General features: G+C 35.1%; 1 protein-coding gene across 1 annotated transcript in view; it reads left to right on the top strand.

The window, feature by feature from the left end:
* Positions 1-6,808, top strand: part of CLVS2 (clavesin 2) — a 65,462-nt gene extending 58,654 nt beyond the window's left edge. Inside the window, exon 6 of the mRNA XM_007446047.1 lies at positions 5,714-6,808. Within this exon, the coding sequence (XP_007446109.1) occupies positions 5,714-5,801 (88 nt within the window). The 3' untranslated portion in view covers positions 5,802-6,808. The remainder of the gene's footprint in view (positions 1-5,713) is intronic.
* The last annotated feature ends 16,362 nt before the right edge of the window (positions 6,809-23,170 follow it).

Raw genomic sequence — 23,170 nt, 5'->3', positions numbered from 1 at the left:
AAGAATAGGTACCTGCTGATAAAAATTAAAATTCTAACAGTGATAACTGTTACAATCTACCAGTTTTAATAAACTTCTCATGAGTTAGGCCCTTACTAGTTACCTTTTTTGGTAACATTCACTTATTTAATTCTCACAGCAACCTTGTTAAACAGATATTCGTATCCCCAAAGTCACATAGTCTATATGTAATGGAACAAGGTTCCAATCCATGAGGTACAGAGTCTTTCATGTTGTTGATATAAATCTTGTCTACTCTTCTGTGACAGCATGACACAGGGTGCCCTCACTGTAGAACTGAGCTACAGGAGGATTTGGAGACAGCTCTCATAGGTGTCCCTTAGTCTTTTCCTTCGCCAGCTAGAAATGCTCATTTCCTTTAGCCCCTCCTTCTGTGACTTGTTAACTAATGTGGTCCCCTCCTCTGAGCACACCTCTCTCCATATCCTCTAAAACCTTAGCTGCATCCCCATCACCTACACTTCCTCCAAAACTTCCTACCTGCTCTCTTTGCCTCCACCTTTACCCTGCTCCCCTACCTTCCATTTATTATATTATCCATGTGGCAATCAGAATAATATTTTTAAAATGTAAATCAGATTCTTTCACTTCTCTGCTTTGAATTTTTAAGTGGCTGCTGATTATACAATGAATACAGTCAACTCCATATCGAGACTTACAATATGTTGCATGATCTGATCCTGCCTACCTCTCTCCTCTAAGTTTATTTACCTTTTCTCTCCTCCCCTACCTTTCAGACACAACAACCTTCTTTATTCTCCTTCAGCCTCCCCAGCTTGTTCCTATCCAAGAGTGTTTATTCTTGTCACCTCTGGCTGGAATATTCTTTTCCTCTATCTTCCAATGGCTGGCCCCAATCAAAGGTCATCTCCTCAAGAGGGTCTTTTGGTCTTTCTCAGTCACCAGGTCTTAATCAGCTCTACTTCCTACTCATTCTAAACACTTCCTATCAATCACCTTCTTTATTTTCTTCATAGTTCATTATTAGTCAGTGAAATGATTGATTTTATTTAGTTATTTATCCCCCTGTCCTGCAATGTAAGCTTCAGGGAGACTTTAGTGGCTTTGTCTATCCTATTCTCTTCTGAATCCTCAGTGCCTGGAGTGGAGCCTGGCACACAAACCATGCTCACTAGGCACCAGTTAAATGAATGAAGGAGTCCTCTGCTGTCTGTCAGTGGCCCCTTATAGGTGCAGTGTTTAGAATTGTAGAGGTGACATCTGACGTTATCATTACTTGCATAGAGGTTCCAGAATTCTGGCTTTGCAGTGAGGACCTCGTTGGCTTCCTTTAGCTGTTGTTGCCACTGTTGCTGCCGTTCAGGCAGCCAAGGCACATTGCTGACTCATACTGAACCCCTTAAAACGGGTCTCTTTACTTATAGATCCTTATCCTCATAATTCTTTATTTCTGTGTTTAGCTTTTTCCTCCAAGCACATTATTTTAATTGACATCATCTTGTTAGATTTGGTTCAGGCGATCCACATTTTGAAGTCTTTTTGGATCCTGGTTTTCTTCTCCAATTAATTAGGACATTTTGTCCCCTGAAGACTTGGCTTACAGCACTATGACCTCCCCAAACCTCCCTGAGTTTCTTGCTTCTGACATGGGCTGACTGGAATTTCAGACATCCTTTGTTTGGTGTAGCTTTTGTATCATATGAAGCTTATATGGTTCTATTTGAAAACTCCTGAAGAATGAGATCAAGAAAGTTGTTTCACTTAATTTTTATCTTCTCTCTGGCAGGGGATGGCAGTTCTCCATCAAGGATGGGAGAAAATTGTTTCTAGGTTCCACCCTTCCTCCATCTCCTTTCCCAGTTTTATATCATTCTTAGATTGAGAGGGGAAAAATCATTCCTTCACCAAAGAGTTGTAGATAGCTGTTCCTTTGGGTGAATTTAGCTATGTGTATAGCTAGAAGATTATGTTCCTCTGTGTAAATTTGTGGAGAGATAGTATAATCATGTGAAAGAATACAAACTTCACTAGAGAATGGGTTCCTTGAACTCAGGGAATGTCTTTTACCTTATGCCTCTAGGACCCAGGATAGTGTCTGGCACACAACAGTTGCAGTGAGCATCAACACTAATGTTGTTATGGTAATATGCACTTCCATTTTATTAAATAATATTCAACACCTATTGTTACTACATGCCAAACCCTATCTAATGCTTTGTTTACATCAACTCCTTTGCTTTTCTAAACAACTAATAAGGTAATACTATACCCATCTTATTGATGTGGAGACCCAGATACAGAAAAGGTAAGTAACTTCTACATTTCACATAACTCCAAAGCTACAATGCTAATGCTGGAACACAGGTAATAGTATTCTCTAAGTTATTTCCTTAACCACTACCATATGCTATCTGCCAGAATTAATGCTGGGGGTTATGCATGCATTATTGCCCTTGATCCTCAATACGTCTGTATGATGTAGGTATCATTTTCCCCATTTTACAGATAAGGGAACAAAATCTTAGGAAGTTTAAATAGCCTTCCCTTGATAACAGAACTAATACATAGCAGAAGGTGGAATTGGAATCCATTTCTGTCTAAAATCTAGTCTCTTAAACACTAAGATATAGCACAATATTGTAGATACATAATAAATGAATAAATGATACCTGGATACTTAAAGTTAAACTATAGGTTTTCATGAGGAAAAAAAGTTATTCATTGAAAGGCAGTAGAGGCTAGAGACTGCTAAGATGTACTGTGAGTTAATGTTAGGTAACTTCCTCTATTGCAGTTGAAACAGACCAATTTATTAACAGTTATGATCCTGCACAAATAACCCTGTTTTTTTATATAAGAGAACACAAAAGAAAATCTAGACTAAAACAACAGTACACTTGGGGCAGTTAAATAACAAAAAAATCTTAATCAGAAATTGTTTCTGCCTGGCTTGTTTTATTGAGGAATTGTTCTGCATATTGAGCCAGGAACGTTCATCATCCAACAATTCTGACATCTGTAGTGAATGATAAACGCAAACTAGGACATATATACACTACCAAACATAAAATAGATAGCTAGTGGGCAGCAGCCGCATAGCACAGGGAGATCAGCTCGGTGCTTTGTGACCACACTAGAGGGGTGGCATAGGGAGGGTGGGAGGGAGGGAGACACAAGAGGGAAGAGATATGGGGACATATGTATATGCATAACTGATTCACTTTGTTATAAAGCAGAAACTAACACGCCATTGTAAAGCAATTATACTCCAATAAAGATGTTTTTTAAAAAAAGCAAACTAGGAACTTAATCCCAGGTTGGATAGTGCACTATAATTTAAACTATTTTATTAAAATTGCCATATCCTGGGCTTCCCTGGTGGCGCAGTGCTTGAGAGTCCGCCTGCCGATGCAGGAGACGCGGGTTCGTGCCCCGTTTCGGGAGGATCCCACATGCCGCGGAGCGGCTGGGCCCGTGAGCCATGGCCGCTGGGCCTGCGCGTCCGGAGCCTGTGCTCCGCAAATGGGAGAGGCCACGACAGTGAGAGGCCCGCATAACGCAAGAAAAAAAAAAAAAAAGAAAGAAAGAAAGAAAATTGCCATATCCTCTAATATTTTTTTCTATTTAAAAAAATTTTTTAACATCTTTATTGGGTATAATTGTTTTACAATGGTGTGTTAGTTTCTGCTTGATAACAAAGTGAATCAGCTATACACATACATATAACCCCATATCTCCTCCCTCTTGCATCTCCCTCTCACCCTCCCTATCCCACCCCTCTAGGTGGTCACAAAGCACCGAGCTGATTTCCCTGTGCTATGCGGCTGCTTCCCACTAGCTATCTATTTTACATTTGGTAGTAAAAGTAGTCAAGGAACGTAAGGATTTAAACGATGTGTGTGCATGTGTATGTGTATTTGTATGGTGTGTGTTTTAATAGAACATTATGGCAAATGACTATATTGTTCACTCTGTGCTGTCTGAAGAGCTTTGGTGTGTACTTAATGAATATTATTAGGATATGCCTCAACATTTATATATTTAACTTTGTGAGAATTTTAAAATAAATGTTTTTGTTAAGAATTTCTTTCTCCACAGGATAAATTGCTTTATCTTCATCACTCTTCGCTTTGAATGCTTGATAGCCATCTTCTTTCAGTATGGAAACTATTTATTGGATAAAAGTTAAGACATCGAAATCCTACTGTGTAACAGACATGCATTGTGTTCACAGCAAGGAGAGAAACTGATAAAGTCCCTGCTCATGGAATTTATAGTCTAGTGGGTACTCGTTGTCAAGTAATGCTCTAGTGCAGGACATTAAATGAACCCCTGTATATTTTAGCATGGATTCATCTTGGGAAACCAGTTATTTCAGTTGAGTCTAAGAAAAACAATGTTACAGGTCTAATTATTAAGTGCTTTGTGCAATTGTCAATTGTGTTAAAATGTATTTTATTCATGTACTTTTTTCTAAGATAAATTATCATTTCTCCTCTCTCTCTCTGTCTCTTTCTCTCTCCTGCACACACACAGACACACACACACACACCCCACATTCGACTGCAGTCAGTCTCCATTCTGACATATGCATCTAATACCTATTATTGAGGTAAAATAGTGAAAGTGACTTAGGAAATAAACCTCCTTATTTTAAAGTTCTCACCTTCCTTTTCATTCTCTCTTTAGAAATGAATTTGTTTATTTAAATGAAGGAGTCAATTTATCAGTTAATTCTGTAATTATTTTTGCTTTGATAATTAGTTCCATTGCTGTTCTTTTTCATTAGCGCGTGTGGTTGTATTTTAGCTTATAGTCTTTCTTTTTGAAAATTAATGAGGTCTGTGAAGAGGCATATTGCCACAGCAATAGCCAAATGGTTGGAATGCAGCAGCAGGGGCAAAATTCATTATGGAGGAGAATTTAAAAGGGCAGCTGCTTCTTTAATGCCATAGCCATTAAGATGACAGCTTCCTGCCACCAAAGTAGCACTTTTCATTGACCTTCCTCCTTCCCAGTTTGATGTTGTTTCCTAGTGAGGAACTGAGATATAATTCCCACCTGCTATCAAAGGCATGTGCAAGGGGTTTTCACATTATTGGCTTTCCTAATCATAAAGTGCTGCTGACTAAACAAGGGGGGGGTTTCTACTTTTCTTAAAGTTTTCAAGAGTAAGATTGATTTTATTCAGACGTTAGTGGAAAATTTAACAAAACTCATATTGAAATATTGATTTTTTCCCTAAAGTTCTCATTAAATATAAAAAAAGATGGTTAAAAACGCACATTCCTGTTGAAGTCGTTTCATAGAGCCCTTTCAGACAGGAATCAAGGCTCCTTTTATCTCTACTTCTTTTCTTATAACAATAAGTTCACTGTAATAATTCCCCCATTTGGTGATCTCTTGGAATACATCAGTCCTGTACTAGAAATTCTCAGACTCAAAGAAAAGTCTCTTGCTTGACTGTAAAGAAGAGAACTTAAGCCTATTATTATGTATTTAGAATCCTCTGCTGTGCATTATTCTATTCAGAGGCCAGAGGGGATTCTTTCCTTTGATGCAAAACATCACCATAAATGTATCTCTCTAAATGTGCAGCATTCTCAGTTCATAAGTCTCTTGTTGTAGAAGTTAATCCACATCCATGAGAGAAGTAATAAAGGAGAAAAGACAGAGAACAGAACGTGATTGTTTGGCAGTAACGCACTGACATTGGCTTTATCATTTCTAGATCCCAATCAGTTGTGGATCCTACAGTGCTAAAACGCATGGATAAAAACGAGGAAGAAAACATGCAACCTTTGCTCTCTCTGGACTGATAACTTCTCTACCCTCCCCATGGATTAGAAATGGAAGGTACTTGTTTTCAGCACCAGGGCCAGCGCTGTGGAGGAATTACCAGCTGGAAATTTATTGATTCACGTTAATGTAGCATAATATATGACATCAGGCTTTCCCATTTGCCTGAACCATGGGTGCCCTGGTCTGGATTTTTTTTAAAAAGTCAATAATTTATTCTGTAAGTGCCAAGTTCTTTGTAAATACAATGTACTCTTCGCGTCAAGTTTGTAAATTTTGGTAGTAACAAATTGGGAGATTGGCTTATGAGTCTATGCCAGTGATATGAACTATAACAAGAACAGAAAAGACACATAAACAATTAAAGCTAATTAAATGTAGCCCTGTTTCCTATGAAGCCATATTTCAGCTATCATAGTGATTGTTTCGTTGTTTTCTCTGAAACTCTGTCATACTCAAATGTACATTTAATGGGCACAGGGAACTAGATGATTCTAGGAAATTATTATGATAAATGCATTAACTGTCTAGTGATTTTCAGTTCACAGAAAACGTACCCTGGTGACTATCACTGGCCTTGTATTTGGGAGACAAGAAATGGCAAGTGACCTGGTAAACTCAACACTTGAACTCTTCTATGTTGTTTAATTCCTGGAGTCTTGTGAAAAAATATGTTCCTCAAATTAAGATGTGGAATTCTGAAAGAGAGTGGATTCTTTTTAAACTGCTGTCTTCACAATGTGTCCTTTATTCCAGACCCCATTTTATCCCTGTCTGATGTACTTTAAGAAACTTTTCCCCCCAAAACTCTTTGAACAAGAGAAAGAGAACTCATACATGAATAGTATTTGACAGCTAATTTTGAACATAAAAGTTGCCAAGTACCAATAAGGGGCTAATTTCTAATTCTTGTGCACTGGTTGAAAAAATATATATATTCTCACACACGTATATATTTTTACTGAGCTCTAATAAATCCTCGATGTGACAGGCTTACAAAGTAAATCACACATATTCAATGGTCTTAGAGATGTTATAGATTACTGTATGCAATGCTAACTCTTGAAAACCACTTCCATTAAAGTTAATGAAAATGAGGTATAGTAAAACAGACTTTCAGTGAACTTATTTAAGGGAATTCAATTTAATTTGTAATGCAATCTTGACTCTGCCATTTTAGTGAAATATATTTTTTCTTCAAAAAAACAACAGGTATCAACAAAGGCAGTAGGCAGTATCAGGTGATGGAGAGTAATATTGTTTTCCCCCAATTCAAGTTAATTTTCCTAATGATCCAGTAAGTACACATTTTCTTCTCAGAAAAGATTTTAAGAGCATATTGCATCCAGGAGAGATAATGAAATCTTCTGAGGGCATCTGAGATACTATATTATAGTGTAAATCTAGATTTGGAATCCTTATGTTAAAGTTTTCACTTCATAAAAATTCTGCAATGATAGCACATTTTAAAAATTTAACTTTAAATTTCAAATTCTAGTGTGAAAAAGCAAGATTTTTACCACCTTTTCAGAGTGGTAATTTTTGAGACTGAGGATTTAACATTAAAATATTCTTTTGAAAGAAAAATATCTCAAGGAACTTTTGGAAACCAACAGAAATAAAGGCATGTAGCAGCCTTCATATACTTCTTAGTCAAAAGCTTTAAAAAGTCCAGTTCTAATTCTACAGCTAAGAATCTTAAAATCAAGATCAGTACACGATTCTGCAGTGTCACCAATGGACTGTCTAGTATTTGTAAAAATACATAAATATACATAAAAAATATGAATGCAAGATACCTTAAAAATGCTGACCTCCAATCAAATGCAGAAGAATAATGACTGTCGGTCCTCTGCTCCACCCATAAATATTACAGAGATTGGAATGCATTGGAATAAAAAGCCACAGCAACTCTTAATTTAAGAACCTAACCAATGGTGTTCTTACGTTTTTGCCAACTTGACATACATTTTTTAGCATTGGGCTTTATATACTATACAAGCAAGTGTTAGACAATATGATGCACTGGAATAAAATGGAAAGAAAGTAAGTACAGGAGGCCAGTCAACTTTGCATTTTCATGAGCTTCATTTGATATGCACCAGTTATTGCCAATTTTCAGAATTCTACCAGCTTCAGATGTCAACCAGCATAGCCAGCTTTTTTTTCCCCCTGTCATAGGCTAGTGTCATATACAAAAATAACTTGGAAGGCATATTTTATGTGTATACCTACCCACTTATAAGTATCATTCACACTCTCTCCCTACCCCACATTTGGAAACGGCATTGGCATTGCTGCTTGACGGCTCTTCTTCAAATGAGCAATTGAGAGTTGGCTGGATCGTGTAAAATATTTTTAAATGAATGAACAAATTACAACAATGATGTGTTTTGAAATTGCTGTATCTAGTTCGGTCTGCCTGTCTTTTCAGTCTGGAAAAAAATTTCCAGTGATGTTTTTGAAGCTGCTTAGAGAACATTTGATCAACTTTATGAATTTTCCCCTCAGCACCAGCTAACTAACACTGTTTAGGAATTTTCTTTTTCCTCATGTGATTTTCTGTGTTATGTTGCTGTGTCTACTGTTACATACATAGTAAATAAGCACCCTTATATTCTTTCGATTTCATTGAGATAGTACATCCCCACTCACACATACACACGAACACTAGACTGTTTGCTCTAAATAATAAATGCCTCTCTATTTTGAGAGATATGCTTTTCTTTTTCAGTTACCTTGTTACTTAAAATTTGTAGGCATCAAAGAATTACCACGTTTGATTTGGAATAGGCCCATAATTCATTTACTTCCCTCACTTAGCCTGCCTAACCTCCTATTTCTTGTATCATTTCTTTTCTCCAGTGTTTCAGGGGCAGCTGCTTCCAAAGCTGGTTTAAAAATAAGTAACTTCCTTATGTTGTCCGTGATATTTGCACACATTTTTGACTGCTATTTTAAAAGGAAGAGATTATCATAAAAATATATTCTGAGAAATATGAAGAAGTGCCTCTTTAAAAATGGATTAAAGCAGTGATACTAGAATATGGATTCTATTTGTTCTCTCTTCCAAAAAGTAAATACATGCATCTATTATATTATAAGGGTGAGACATATAGCTATAATTTGAAGAAGGATATTTGAGGTCTTGCTTTGAGTATTCTCATATAGTATTGTCTTTATTGTGTAAGTTCAATACAGTAACTTCAACATGTTACTGACAAACATGACACTATGCTAAAACAATATACAAATATTAAATTGAGTGTTGCAAGCAAGTTTCTGAAGTGCATGCATGATTACTTTTATTTCATTAATAGTTTGTGTAAGTGTAGACAGAGACATTCCTTAAGTGTTTTCATATAAAATGCTTGTTTACTTTACAGTACTGAAAATTCATACATTCATAAGCAAGAAAGCCAAGCAGCTGGGTTCTCTTTAATATTAGCTAGGTCACATTGTTAAATTAAACATCTGAAGTTTCCGTAATATTTCTGAGGGAAGAGAAATATTAGCTCTAATGCATCAAGATAATGCAGAATTGTTTTAAACATCAAGAAACATGTTTACTAGTCTTCACAAAAAGAAACTTTTAGAGCTATGGCAGTGTGTCTTCAGGAACAGACTTCCCTTTCATCTACAAATAACCCAAAAGCGTATGGACATGCTTATGGTCCTTTAAAGAAGTTATATCAAGAAAACCTGCTGAAAGGTTGTACAATCTTATATTATTTTATCTAAGCGTCTAGCTGGTTTGGTTGGTTAATAATTTCTTTTGCTTCTTATTTGGAGTGTACTTATTAATGATTACTTGAAAAACTGCCGCCAGTTATGAGGACATTTCAGAATGACTTTCAACACAAAATAAAAGGAGCAGAGCTCTGGCAAGATGTGTGAACTTTCAGATATGGTATTTACATTTTTTGCATCAATCGGCTAATAGGCAAATGTTCCATTTTATATGTGCTATATAGCCTAAGAAATAGTGATACATCTTAAATTTATGAGGCTGTTAGATCGTGTAAGAATCAGCAGATTATCTAAAATATATTGGAACAAACATGGAGGATTGGCTAAATATCCAGTGTGTGTGTAATTATCTTTAGTAGTGAAAAGGATTTTGTTTTGTTTTGTTTTGTTTTAGTTGAAAAAACTGTTTTCCAATATGCTATTGGAACTAGTTAGCACTATTACTATTTGAAAGGGAGAAAATAATAAATACATAAGGAGGCTTGGCTTTGAAACATTATTATATCACTTTAATGGCTTAAAGCGTATAACTTTTTTCATGAATTGAAGTTTTTATTTAGTAAATATCCATAGATTAGCCCGGCACATGGACATAATACTATGGAACCTATTCTGTGCTGAGCGTGGGAATTTATTCCCCTATACTGTAGGAGAAAAATATGAAATAGCAATGCACTGGACTGAAACACTCAAGTTGTACTATTTTTTTAAAGGGGTGCAAATGATACTGTTGAAATAAAAAAAATTAGAAAACAAATAAGCATAGGTCTTAAATACAATAAATGCACTTTTATAGTAAATAGTGGACATTGTTACCATTCAGAAGGTGTTTGGTCAGTCAGTATTTGACTTAGTTTCAAATTTCATGCAAATATTTTTTTCCTTAATGATATCAATGCATTTATTCTGTCAGAATTAATTCTTGTGGTGAATGAGAGGGACCTAGATAAGAAGTGAACAAACCCTAAACCATATTAAAAAGTTGCAATGCATTATAATTGGTTATATATAACAGAGGTTCAAAGCTTTGTCTTGTTCTTAATTCAGTTTTTCAATTTTCATATTTGTGTAAAAGATAAATAAAACTCCCCAAACTAAGTAGTGTTTGTTTTCAAAACAGATTAAATAAGATGTCTAAGAGGTAATTATAAGAATACTGAGCACACTGTTTACTATTTGGCTCAACTACCTTTGACCTTTTGAGGGAATTGTTTATTCCAATACAATATTACAAATGGTATAACGTAATTTTGAATAAATATACATTTTTGCTTTAAAAAAGCCTTTATTTTGCATATAGTAGATGATGAATTTTGTAGTATGGATCTTTTCATCTGTGAAATGGAGATTTCTAAAATGTCATCTAAAAATGGGCAACAGTAACTTTATTTTGAGAGAAATTGTAGTTAGCTATTTTGGTTAGGACACCTGAAATTTTCTGATACTTGTATGTTTGGGGCTAAAGGGAAAAACACAATTCATTTCATTAAAATTACATTTTCAATAGTCTATAACTTCTAGACAAGCCTTCAAAGGAGAGCTTGAATGAAGAAGTAAGTTAACTTTTACGTTGCATGGAGCAATGGGACTGATCAATGAGTAAAATAACTAACATTTTCACATTTTCATGTAATGCTATTGGATTAGACAAGGAACTAAATTCAGAAATTTGAATTATAAAAAACATTGATTTAAATTCTATAAAAATAATTAAATAAAATTTAAAAATATTAAGTAAAATTTTTAAAAAAATCAGCCTGACTTGAAAAAATGCTTACTTAATAAATACACATTTGTATCTTCTGCGAGTTTTCCTCATTTATCTTACCTGTGGATGAAAAACCATCTATGGAGGGGCAAGAGACACCTAACTAGAATCCTCTATTGATTTCATGACTTTCTTTAGCTCAAACGCAGATGATTTTCCTGTGCACAGCTTTTGAGGTTATCAAGTCTCGTTATTGCCGCCTCTTTCTAAAGCTCTGTCAGGAGGAGCCCAAGTTTCTAGCAGCTACTGCAGAAGCATCCTGAGTAGGAATAAAACAAGGGCAACGAGACAATACACAAAAAGCCAGAGATATGGTCTGCACTCCTTGTCACTTAAAAGTGCATTAAACTGTATTACTAATTCTAAATACAAAAAATGATTTCAAATTGTCAAGACTTTCTGATATCAAGAGTTAAACATTCTTAGCCCAAGAACAGAGGCCATGGGGACATGATGGGCAGGACTCTGGTGTGTAGTCTGTCTGCACACAGCAGCACCACCAAAACCCTTATCTCTAAGTATCACTTTTCTCTAAAAATAAAATATGCTCTTATTCCCTTTTTTCTAACTGGAAACATAAAAATGTATCTTTTGGAAACCGTAAATGCTTAGTTGTCTTTTAAGAAAAAAATGCTACATTATACCCATATAAACACAACTCACTCAGTTGCATAGGACTGAAATATTTGCATCCTGATTTATAAATCCTTCCTAAAAATTTAAAAGCATATATAATAAGACTTTATTGCTAGAAAATTATTAAGTGTTCTTTGTATCTGGAATTCGTGGGGGAGACTGGTAATATCCTTCCTGTTGAATTCATATATCTAAACATTTTATTTGGATGTTTAACGGACATCTCACATTTAACATTTACAAAACCAAACTTCTCTATCCTGAACCTGTTTCCTCTTTATAACCTTACCATCTCACTAAGAGTCAACGCTAACCTTCTAGTTTCTAGAGCTTAAAACTTTATAGTCATACTATCCCTCCTCTCTTGATCTCAAAACCACATCCAATCTGCTAGCTCATACTTTTAGCTCCTTTTCAAAGTATAGTATCCACACTCTGACCACTTCTCTAACCTTCATCATCAGTACCTTGCTCCAAGATTTCATTTTCCACCTGGAATAGTTTAATAATCTGAAAACTAGTCTCCTTGCTTCTGCCCTTGCCCACTAGAATCAATTTATAACACGTTAGTGAGGGTGAGCTCAGATGATTTCATTCTTCTCAAAACTCTCTGCAAGAGTAAAAACCACAGTCCTTATAACGACGTTTGAGGAGGATTGATACGAAGTTTGTAAGCACCAGTATAGCAGACTGTTGTGGCCTCTCCCGTTGCGGAGCACACAGGCTCTGGACACGCAGGCTCAGTGGCCATGGCTCACGGGCGCAGCCGCTCCATAGCATGTGGGATCTTCCCGGACCGGGGCACGAACCCATGTCCCCTGCACTGGCAGGCGGACTCTCAACCACTGTGCCACCAGGGAAGCCCCAGAAGAGCATATTTTTTGATTGGGCTGGCATCTTTACCTGTACGATGCAAATGTAATTGTTAAGTAATTTCTTGCTTCTAAAGTTCTAGACACTATACCCTCTCACCCCTGACCTTGACTTTTCTTAGATCATCTCTTAAGCTTTCATCTACTCTTTAATTGTCTTGCTAAATGGTCATCCTTGCACTTCCAGGAAATTGCCAAGCATTCCTCCACCTCAGAACTTTTACTCTCTGTTCCTTCTGCCTCTTTCCCCCAGATATCCCCGTAGCTTATTCCCTCATCTCCTTCAGATCTTTGCCCAAATGACACCTTCTTAGAACTCTCTGGATTTCCCTATTTAAAATCGCATGGCCCTGTGGTTCTTCACATATTTTTTTCTGCTCTATTTCTTCTCCGTAGCTTTTATCACCTTCTAATACATCATAAAGCTTATTTATTTTGTTCACTTTGCATTTTCCCCTAATGGAATATGAACTCCACACAGGCAGATATTTCTGTCTGTCTTGTTTACTGTTGTATTACCAGTGCCTTGAATAGTGACTGGAATTTAGTAGCAAATCCAAAAAGACTGCATGAATATCTTAAGTTGTTTCAGCAAGTTATGTATTAGCCAGTAGTATACATTTAAGGAGAGTCCTTTTTTTCTTAATAAGAAATATTTTTTTTAAAACATCATCAAAGTGGGAATTTATCATGAGCCGAGAATTCTCTTCCCCTTTCTCCCAAATCCGGTCTCTACTCCAGGGCCTAAGTTTTAACATAACTGTTTGAGCTTTATCTTTGGACCCTAAGATCATTAGATGTTGTGTCTATATATTCATGGCTTATATTTACACCTAGAGACACTACAAGATACCTCAGATGAAAAGTCATTTTGAGCTCAAAACCATAGTAAATTGTTCTTTGTTCATTATCCTAGTTAATTCCAATTTTTAGAAATTGCAGGAAGTTAAGAGACCATAGTTCTTCCACTATGGAAGACAGATCAAGAGAATATGCCTATATACTTACTTTTACTGGAAAGGAGAGGCCAAAGAGCAGGAAGAAGGAAAGAGATTATGATCACCCTTTCTCTGAAACAATTATAAACGAGGAAGATTTTTGGTGTCTCTAAGAGCTTCCCATGATCTAGAAATCTATATATTACAACTACTTAGTCCATGAGCCCTCTTAACAGAAGTCTTATATCAAATGAGTTTTATATTTGACACCTTTACATATTTCTTATAGTCCTGACACCACATGACAGGAATTAATCAAACTCATATAGTCTAACTGGCTTTCCAACTTTCTCCCTTCTCTGTACTTTACTTGCAGGTATCATTTTCTGAACTTTACAATCACATTTTTTTTGGTCCCTAACTATCCCCATATCATTTTTTTTTTGCAATTTGGACACACCCATAATTTTAGTAACCGAATATCTTAGGTATTGATTCTTGGTGTGACAAGTTTCTGATTTTTATCCTTTGCAGTTTATCATTTTGTTCTTGCTAAACCTATGCTATTCCTTTTCCCCCACTATACTTTTGTGCCTTTCCTTACTTTGTAATAATTCAATCCTCCAGTTTTATAATTTCCTACCAGGACCTCTATTAAGAACACACTGAAAATAAAGGATTGACAGGTGGTACTGAAGAAGGAATTATAACTTGAAAAATAAGGATAGATGTTTGAAAGTGTTTTCAGGAGACAACCAGTCTTTAGTGATTTTGCGATGTATAGCATGTACATTGGTACTCAGTAATGATCATGTTTCTTGTCAGTTACATAAATATATTGCAATCAGGGTTAATGGATAGTTTGGAAAACCTTCTTCTATAGAGAAGAGATTAAATGGCTCTTACTCAGAAACAAGGCAGGATTTTCTTGTATTTCTATCCTTAACAGTCTGTACAGTAGAAGCCATTTGCCTCTGTGGCAACATTTTTTGCCAATCTTCAAGAATGTGTTTAGCATCACTTCAGAAATAAAGGATTCAAGCTCAAGTATGCACAGTACATGGAAGATACTGTAATTCATGTTATCCTTTACTCAATTTTATTTTTTCATGAATTATTTTTATGATTGAATCCTAACAATATGTTCTTTGATAAATTTATTCATTATATCCACTTTTTAATGGACTTAGAAACTTTACAAAATAGGTCACTTTATTATATTCTTAAACCCATAGTATTCATGTTTCATTTAATGTCTAGATTATTCATGTCTGTTGATTTCTGAGGACAAATGGATTTCTGTTAATAAAGTGTTGCTAAATGAAATTTCAGATTCTAAAATGTGGATGTGCATATATGCCCTTTCAATCTTTTCGTCATAAGCTAAATTCCTGTAAATTTAGAAGACCGTGCCAAATAGCTATGAATAACTTTATCATTAAAAATGGAGACATATGAAATTGGTGTTAGTATTTAGAAGTATAAAATATTTTTAAAGGGACTCTAAACATTTGTGGGCATATTGTAATGTTATTTTGAATTTATTGTTGACTTGATACAATATATTTATTTGATGAGATTGTTATAAAGAGCAAATCACTAGAGAGAACTTAGTGATTCTGGAATGACAGAATGGTGATCCAAACCAGTGTCAGCTGTAAAGTCCTCCCCTTGAAGCAGTGGAATGGACTGGATGATGATTTCAGTTTATTTCATTTTTAACATTAACAAACATTAATTGAGCACTTTATCTGTCCCAGGTACTGTTCTAAGCTCCAGAGGTACGGGAGTAAACAAAACCAAGCCTTTGTCTTTATGAAAGTCTTATTCTGGTGGAGAAGACATGCAAAAAGTAGATAAGAAAAATTATATACTGTCAGGTAGTAGTGTAAGTACAATGAAGACTTATTAGTTTAATTTGTGTGACCTCTGGCACTGTTTCCTCCTCTGTGAAATGGGACAATACTTGTACCAAAAGCATGAGCTAGATCTTGTTATAAATCCTCTTGTTAATCTGGCCCCTTACCTTTCATGGAAAAATACAATATAATCTATCATTCTCCATGCTATTTTGGGGATGGCTATCAGGATTCTTCAGTTCCTTCATTTCTGCTCAGCACTGGCAGTGGTTGCCAGGGCTGCAGATGCTCACAGAAAATGAATCTCACAAGCTGCGTTTCAGGGTCATCCAGAGATGCCAGCTCCTGCCCAGTTTTGTCCCTTTTAAGGTAAATTCCATACTGCTTTAATTCATTATATGTGAAAAATAAACATCAATTTTTATCAGAAGACAAAAAGAATGAAAGATAAATGAGCCCTGATAGACTGCACAATTTAATTTTTCCATTTAATCTGTTATTTTCCCTCATCCACAGGGAGAACCACAAACCCATCATTTTCCTGAAAATGTTTGGGTGTATTCTATGTATCAGTATCACAGTTAAAGGGAGCTCCGACCACTGTAGAATCAGAGGTGTTAATTTAGGTAGAATTAAAAGGATTACTTCCTGTTGGTACGTGAAACTTAGAAGTTTTGCTTTTTATAAAGTAGTCATATTATAAAATACTCAGAGAAACTTGTGAGAAAGTTTGGACAAAGTACAAGACACCATGAATATAGATTGTAACTCATCTAGGAGGAGCCATGAGCAAATAAAAGTTTCACTTATGAAATAGAGAGAAAAACAGCAAATGACTTCCATCTTAGGGAAACATAGGGCTCTCTATTTCTGTTCATACAGAAAAATCACTAAAAGAAAGTGTCTATATTAGGGCAGGCTAGATGCCACGTTAGTTAACTAATAGAAAAATTGAGTCTTCTTTCACATACTGACTTTCATAAAGGAATATTTCAGACCACCAACAATTGATTCATTAAATTTATGGGAGAAAAAAAACAGATAATCTATTACGATCATAATGAAACATCCTGTTTTTGAGAGCAGGAAAGTATTACCTATTTCTGTGAGCTGATGTGTTTCTGAAGTCTTTATAAATTTATTTCCCTCATTGATTATATACTAAAGATTTTAGTCAGTCTCTAGAAAAAAATAGTGGGTTTTTTTGTGGTACGCGGGCCTCTCACTGTTGTGGCCTCTTCCGTTGCGGAGCACAGGCTCCGGACGTGCAGGCTCAGCGGCCATGGCTCACGGGCCCAGCCGCTCCGCGGCATGTGCGATCCCCCCGGACTGGGGCACGAACCCTTGTCCCTTGCATCGGCAGGCGGACTCTTAACCACTGCGCCACCATGGAAGCCCAAACAGCGTTTTTTATACAACTTACATACTAAAAGGTATTTGAAAGCAATTTTTCTAGCGCAAAGAATTTTAAACCTTATTTTGCCACAGTTGCTCTTTTGTCATTTAATGGATATTATGAACATGTTTTAACAAACTTTTCTCAAAAATAATAAAACAAATTATAGCTATAATTCAAGACTTTAAAGAAATCTAAGAATCTGTAGCGTACATATTTTAAACTTGGAACGATTATAAGGATATTTGGTAATTATTCAATATATTTGATTAATGAAGACTGCCAAACAGGCAGTTGTTAACACCTAAGGAAAAAAGCAAAAAAAGCTTTCTTATTTCCCCTCAGGCATGGCCCTCCTCACCACAATCAAAAACTACCTATTTTTTTGTTTTCCTTGAGAATAATAGATGCTACTGCTAGAAGGTCCTTCAGAGATTAAGTAATCCAAATTGCTCATTTTATTAGTATATAAATGGAAACCTATAAGGTCTGTCTTGCTAGAAGTCACACAACTAATTAAGGGAAATGCTGGTACTAGAATGAAGATTCAACCAATTTGGTGATACTTTTGTTGCTTTTAATAACTTCTTCCTTGCTCTCCTAACCCTTTTCTATTAAACTCTCTTCTGCATATGTCCCCATTTCATTTTTTTCAATTTTTTCCCCATACCACTTACTGTGCTTGGAATTCTCCACCAGTATTATATTAGGTAAACATCTACTAACACTAAGAGCACAATATTCAGGGGTATTAAAATTAGAAACAGACTGTGCATATCCACTATGCCCAGCCTTTGAAAGGATCTTAACAATCAGTAGATGTGGCATAAGCCCAGTCCTGCAGGAAGATGAAACTTTATCAGGCCTATGACTAAGAAAACAATAGTCACTCCATGAAGCCAACTATCTTGTGTTTAGAAGCATGTGTTCCTTGATTTCAAGAAGAAAATGGGATGGGGAGCAGCTCAGCACAAATACTCAACTTAACTCTTGACTATCGTCTCTACATTTGTCAACGATTAAAGGCAAATCAAAGGCCGGAGGTTGGTGACTTTTTCTATCATGATGGCTGCCAATCAACTATGTGTTCTGTGGGAGAGCTGTGGTATTGTTTGAGAGAGAGCTTCCCACAGGCATTTTCCCTACTGTGTTACCTTATTGTGAGCTTTTCTCATAGGATTTGCTATAGGAATTTTATGGGCTGATATCTTGCACAGATTGGATTTTCTCAAATCTTAAGAAATAAATTGGTTAATCTAAGTGTACAAAAATATTTAATTCAGTTCACTAAAAAGGAGTAAAAAGGTTCTGTATCAGATTTTATCAGAGATTATCTCAGCATTGCTATTGTTGAGTTTGGAAAATGGTGGCTTTGTAGTTACTTGGCCATTATCATTTTACCTGACTTTTTAACTGCATTTTTATGTTTTTTAAAATAATGTGTGAAAATATGGTATTAGACCCATACCAAGAACATAAGTGTTACACAGAGTCAACTATCTTAAAATAATGCACTTAAAAAAACCCATAGTACTTATAATACTATTGTATTCTAAGTTGGAAGTAATCTAATTTAAATATATTTCTCTTTGGGAAACAGAATTATAATTAAAAACAGCATAGCTTCATACATCATACCATGTATTATGATAAATTTCAAATGCGAGCCCTTTAAAAGTCAAAAGACAAAGGACAAATTGGGAAAAATTTTCAACTCGTATCACAGATATAGAGCTAAGTTCTCACGTATTAAAAGGTTTCTAGAAATTGATGAGAAAAAGAAAAACCCAATAGAAACATGGGCAGGTGATATAAACATATGGTTCACAGAAAAGAAAACATAGCATCTCTAAAAATATGAAAAGATGCCGTACCATGCTCAAAATGAGAGAAATAAAAATTCAGTGGAGCAGTTTCAGGGCACACTCTCTTTTGAGGAGGCTATGCGGAAATAAGTTCTTCCTCACGTTGCCTTTATGATGGATGACAGTTTGGCAATATCTATCAAAACTACAAAAGGAAGTGTACTTTGACTCAACCATTCCAATTTTGGGAATTTATCCTTCAAAGATACTTGCATACATGAGAAACATTTCATAGGATATATTCAAATGTATTTCCAAGGATATTCATAGGATAATTGTTTGCAAGAACAAAAAATTGGAAGAAAAAATGTTTAAAAATATATGCTATATCCATAGAAAGGATACTATACAGATCTGATATAATCTGCTTAAATAAACCAGAATACTATACAAACCTTAAAAAAATGAGGAAACACTTTATGTACTAAAATAGAAAGATCTCTAAGATACATTGTTCAGAAAAACAGCAGGGTACAGAATATTGTACAGAATATGTTATAGTTAATGTAAAAAAGTGGGGAAGGGAATAAAATAAATATACATATTTGCTTGTATATGAAGGAAATGCAGAAAAATACAAAGGAATTAATAACATTTGTTGTCTGTTGGGGGAGTTGGAAATTGGGTAGATTAAGGGTGGGAAGGAAATTTCCACTTTTCACCTTTCCACGTTTTTTTAATTGAACTTTGTGCATGTATTATTTATTGAAAAATCAAATAAAAACTTAAGAAATTTTTATTGTCTTAAGCCATTCTGACATTGCTAATAGTTTAAAAGCTTGTAGTATATATATGGAATAACAGAAGGAGTACCCATATATCCATATCTCGGCTTAGGATATAGACCATTACCAATAGTTTTAAATCCTCCTTCACGTCTCTACATGATGCCATCTGATTCCACTTAAAGATAACTATCCCAAATTATGTTGATGATTAATTTTATTTTCTCTGTAGTTTTACCACTTATGAGTAAATCTCTGAAAAATATAACATTGCAAAGAGCAGGATTGGATTTTCTCTTCTTTGAATGGCAAACTCAGTTAAAGTTATCTGGGACTGGTATTTTCCTTATGTAAATATTTATATCCTTAATATCACATCCTCAATGATTTCAGGACTAATTCAATTCTCAGTTTCTAGCTGAGTTGGTTTAGGCTATTGTACAGGCATACCTCATCTTATTGTGCTTTTCTTTATTATGCTTTGCAGATATTGGGTTTTCTTACAAATTGAAGGTTTGTGTCAGTTGTGCCTGGAGCAAGTCTATTGGCTGCATTTTTCCAACATTGTCTTACTTTGTATCTCTGTGTCACATTTTGGTAATTCTTGCAATATTTCAAACATTTTCATTATTATTATATGTGTTATAGTGATCTGTGATCAGTGATCTTTGATGTTACTACTGTGACTCACTGAAGGCTCAGATGATGGTTAGCATTTTTTAGCAAAAAAATATTTTTAATTAAGGTACATACATTGTTTTTTAGACAATGCTATTGCATACTTCGTAGACTATAGTATAGTGTAAACATAACTTTTATATGCACTGAGAAAGCAGAAAATTTGTATGACTGGCTGTATGGCAATATTCACTTTACCTCAGTGGTCTGGAACCCAACCCACAATATCTCCGAGGCATGCCTGCCTGTATTTCTTTTTCTAGAAATTTGATCATTTTCAATAAACTTTTCAAATTTTTTTTGCATAAATTTTATATTAATCTCTGTTTTTTAAGTACATATGCTCTATTTGTATTCACCTCCCCTTCCTACTCCTCATATTATTAATATATGTCTTCTTTATTAGTATTGCCATAGACCTTTGTATATCAATAGTTAGTTGAAACTGTATTGTACTTTTGCTTCTTATTTCACTAACTCCATTGTATTATATTTTATTTGCCTTTTTCTTTGTGTTAAATTTTGTGGATCTTTTTTTAAAACATGAATTCTTAATTTGGATTCTAAACTATTAAGTCTTTCTTATTTTCTAATATTAAAAACTTTGAAAGCTATGCATTTTTTTCTTTAAAAAATATATTTTTTATCTTTTTTGCCAAAACATTTTGCATTTTTGTCTCTCACATTTAATCCTTGACCTCTGTGGAACTGATATTTGTACACAGTGAATGATGGAGATCAAATATTGCCCTGTCCCCATCAAGCATCTAAGCTTAGTCTTAAATAGCCCTGACTTCATTTACTGTTGTGTGTTTCAAATGTTCCAGCCTCATACAGGGCCCCTGCTTTATCTCCTATACTTTCAGTAACTACTATTCAAGCCAAAACTTCAGATGAAACGGGAGTGGCAAAAGATCCCAAGTCAATGGTCGTCTTCAGTCTTTGAAATCCTTCCTCAGATTCTCACACCTGTATTGTATTTATCATCTGAGGGTTTCCCTTATTTTCTTGTCAGTTTAGCATTATTTAAATAATTTTTTAAAATATAGCATTTATTTTTATTTTACAGATGGAGGAATTGTCACAGTACCTACATATCAATAGTACAAGAAGTCTTTCAAATTGATTGCCATTTTAAGAACTTTTAACTCCAGAAGAATAAAAGCACTGGAATAATAAACCTAATTTAATTTTTAAGAAATATATATTCTAGGAACTTTGCTAATCCCTTTGTGATGTGTCTTTTTATCACCAATACTCTCAGCATGTGCCTCAATGCAATGTGTTTCAATATTGTACATTAAAAGAAAGAAAAGAAAATATCAGTGTAAGAGGCTGAATACTCACTGATTTAAGAATAAATGTCTAGACATTGTATATGCACGTTAAGTCAGGTATTCTATTTTGGTTGGAATTGACAGTAACTTTTCTTGGAATCACAATTGCTTAGTCATTTATTCTTCTCTTGCAATATAATTTATGTATTGGTCTAGGCAAAAATCTCTCAGACTTTACCTGCTGCCTGTGCACTTTTCCATAAGTTTAGACAGGATTTTCTGAGGTCATGTATATACAGAAAGTATTCAACAAGGAGTCTGTCATTTCCCATGGATTCCTTCTGTTTAAATAATCACCTAGCAAAGATGAAATCCTCTCTGGATTATAGGAGGCAATGTTATGGAAAGCAAAATACTCTAGTGGGATTTTTGCCTCTAATTTTTCTAGGGTTCAGAACCTCCAGGCTGTTTCTAAAATAATTTCTTAGTAAAATCATTTTATACCTTTTAGAATGGGTGTTCCAGAGTCAGAGGTGATCTCTTATAAGATTTGTTATTTGTGGACCAACAAGAAATCCATCACAATTTACTCAGAACCTAAAGTGACTTTTAGATTATTAAATAGCTCTCTACAGTTGCCTGGATAAAAAGGTTCAAAGTGGGTATTAATAACATAGATAGATTAAAACAACTCATACATATTAAAAAAATCAGGGACAAACAAACATAACCATGTTTGCCATGATGCCCTAGAATAATGGTTAGCACTGTGGCCCCTCAGGTCAGACACTGAGTTTAAGTCTTTAATGTAAGTTTGCTAGAGCTGCCTTACCAAAATATCAGAGACTGGGTGGCTTAACCAGCAGAAATGTATTTCTCACCCTCATGGAGGCTACAAGTCCAAGATCAAGGTGTCTGCATGTTTGGTTTCTTCTGAGGCGTCTCTCCTTGACTTGGAGGTGGCTGCCTTCTCATTGTGTCCTTACATGGTCTTTCCTCTATGCACTTGCACCACAGGTGTTTCTCCATGTCCAAATTTCTTCTTATTATCAGGGTACCAGTTAGAATGGATTCAAACCTATCCTAACAGCCTCATTTTAATTTAATTACTTCTTTATTAAAGGCCCTATCTCCAAATGCAATCACGTTCTCAGGTACTGGGGTTTAGGGCTTCAGTATATGAATTTGGCAGGGTGGAGAGCAGGGGAGAATACAATTCAGACCATAATACCCTTGTTTGTCATTCACCAGCTGTGAGACAACAGGCCAGTTTTTTTTTTTTTTTTATATCTTCTTTGTACCATTACGATTGTTGTGATTATTAAAGAATAAGAAACCTGCAAAACACTTAGGATAATGCCTGGTAAATAGCAAATGTTAACTATTAGTGTTAATTATTACAGAATGGAAACTATGAATTTTTACATTTAGGTAAAAAATTATGAAATACAAACTGCTCTGAAGATATCAAGTACGTCTAGTGGGTTTACAGTGTACATGTATTCTATTTCCTTGTTGATCTTCTGTCTAGTCATTCTATCCATTATTGAAAATGGAATTTTGAAAACACCAGCTACTACTGTTGAATTGTCTATTTCTTCCTTCAATTCTGTCAGTTTTTCTTT

This window comes from Lipotes vexillifer, unplaced genomic scaffold (genome assembly GCF_000442215.2).
Source record: "Lipotes vexillifer unplaced genomic scaffold, Lipotes_vexillifer_v1.1 scaffold368, whole genome shotgun sequence".
Lineage (NCBI taxonomy): Eukaryota > Metazoa > Chordata > Mammalia > Artiodactyla > Lipotidae > Lipotes > Lipotes vexillifer.
Note: the sequence above shows the minus strand (reverse complement) of the source record. Positions and strands in the feature narration are given on the sequence as shown.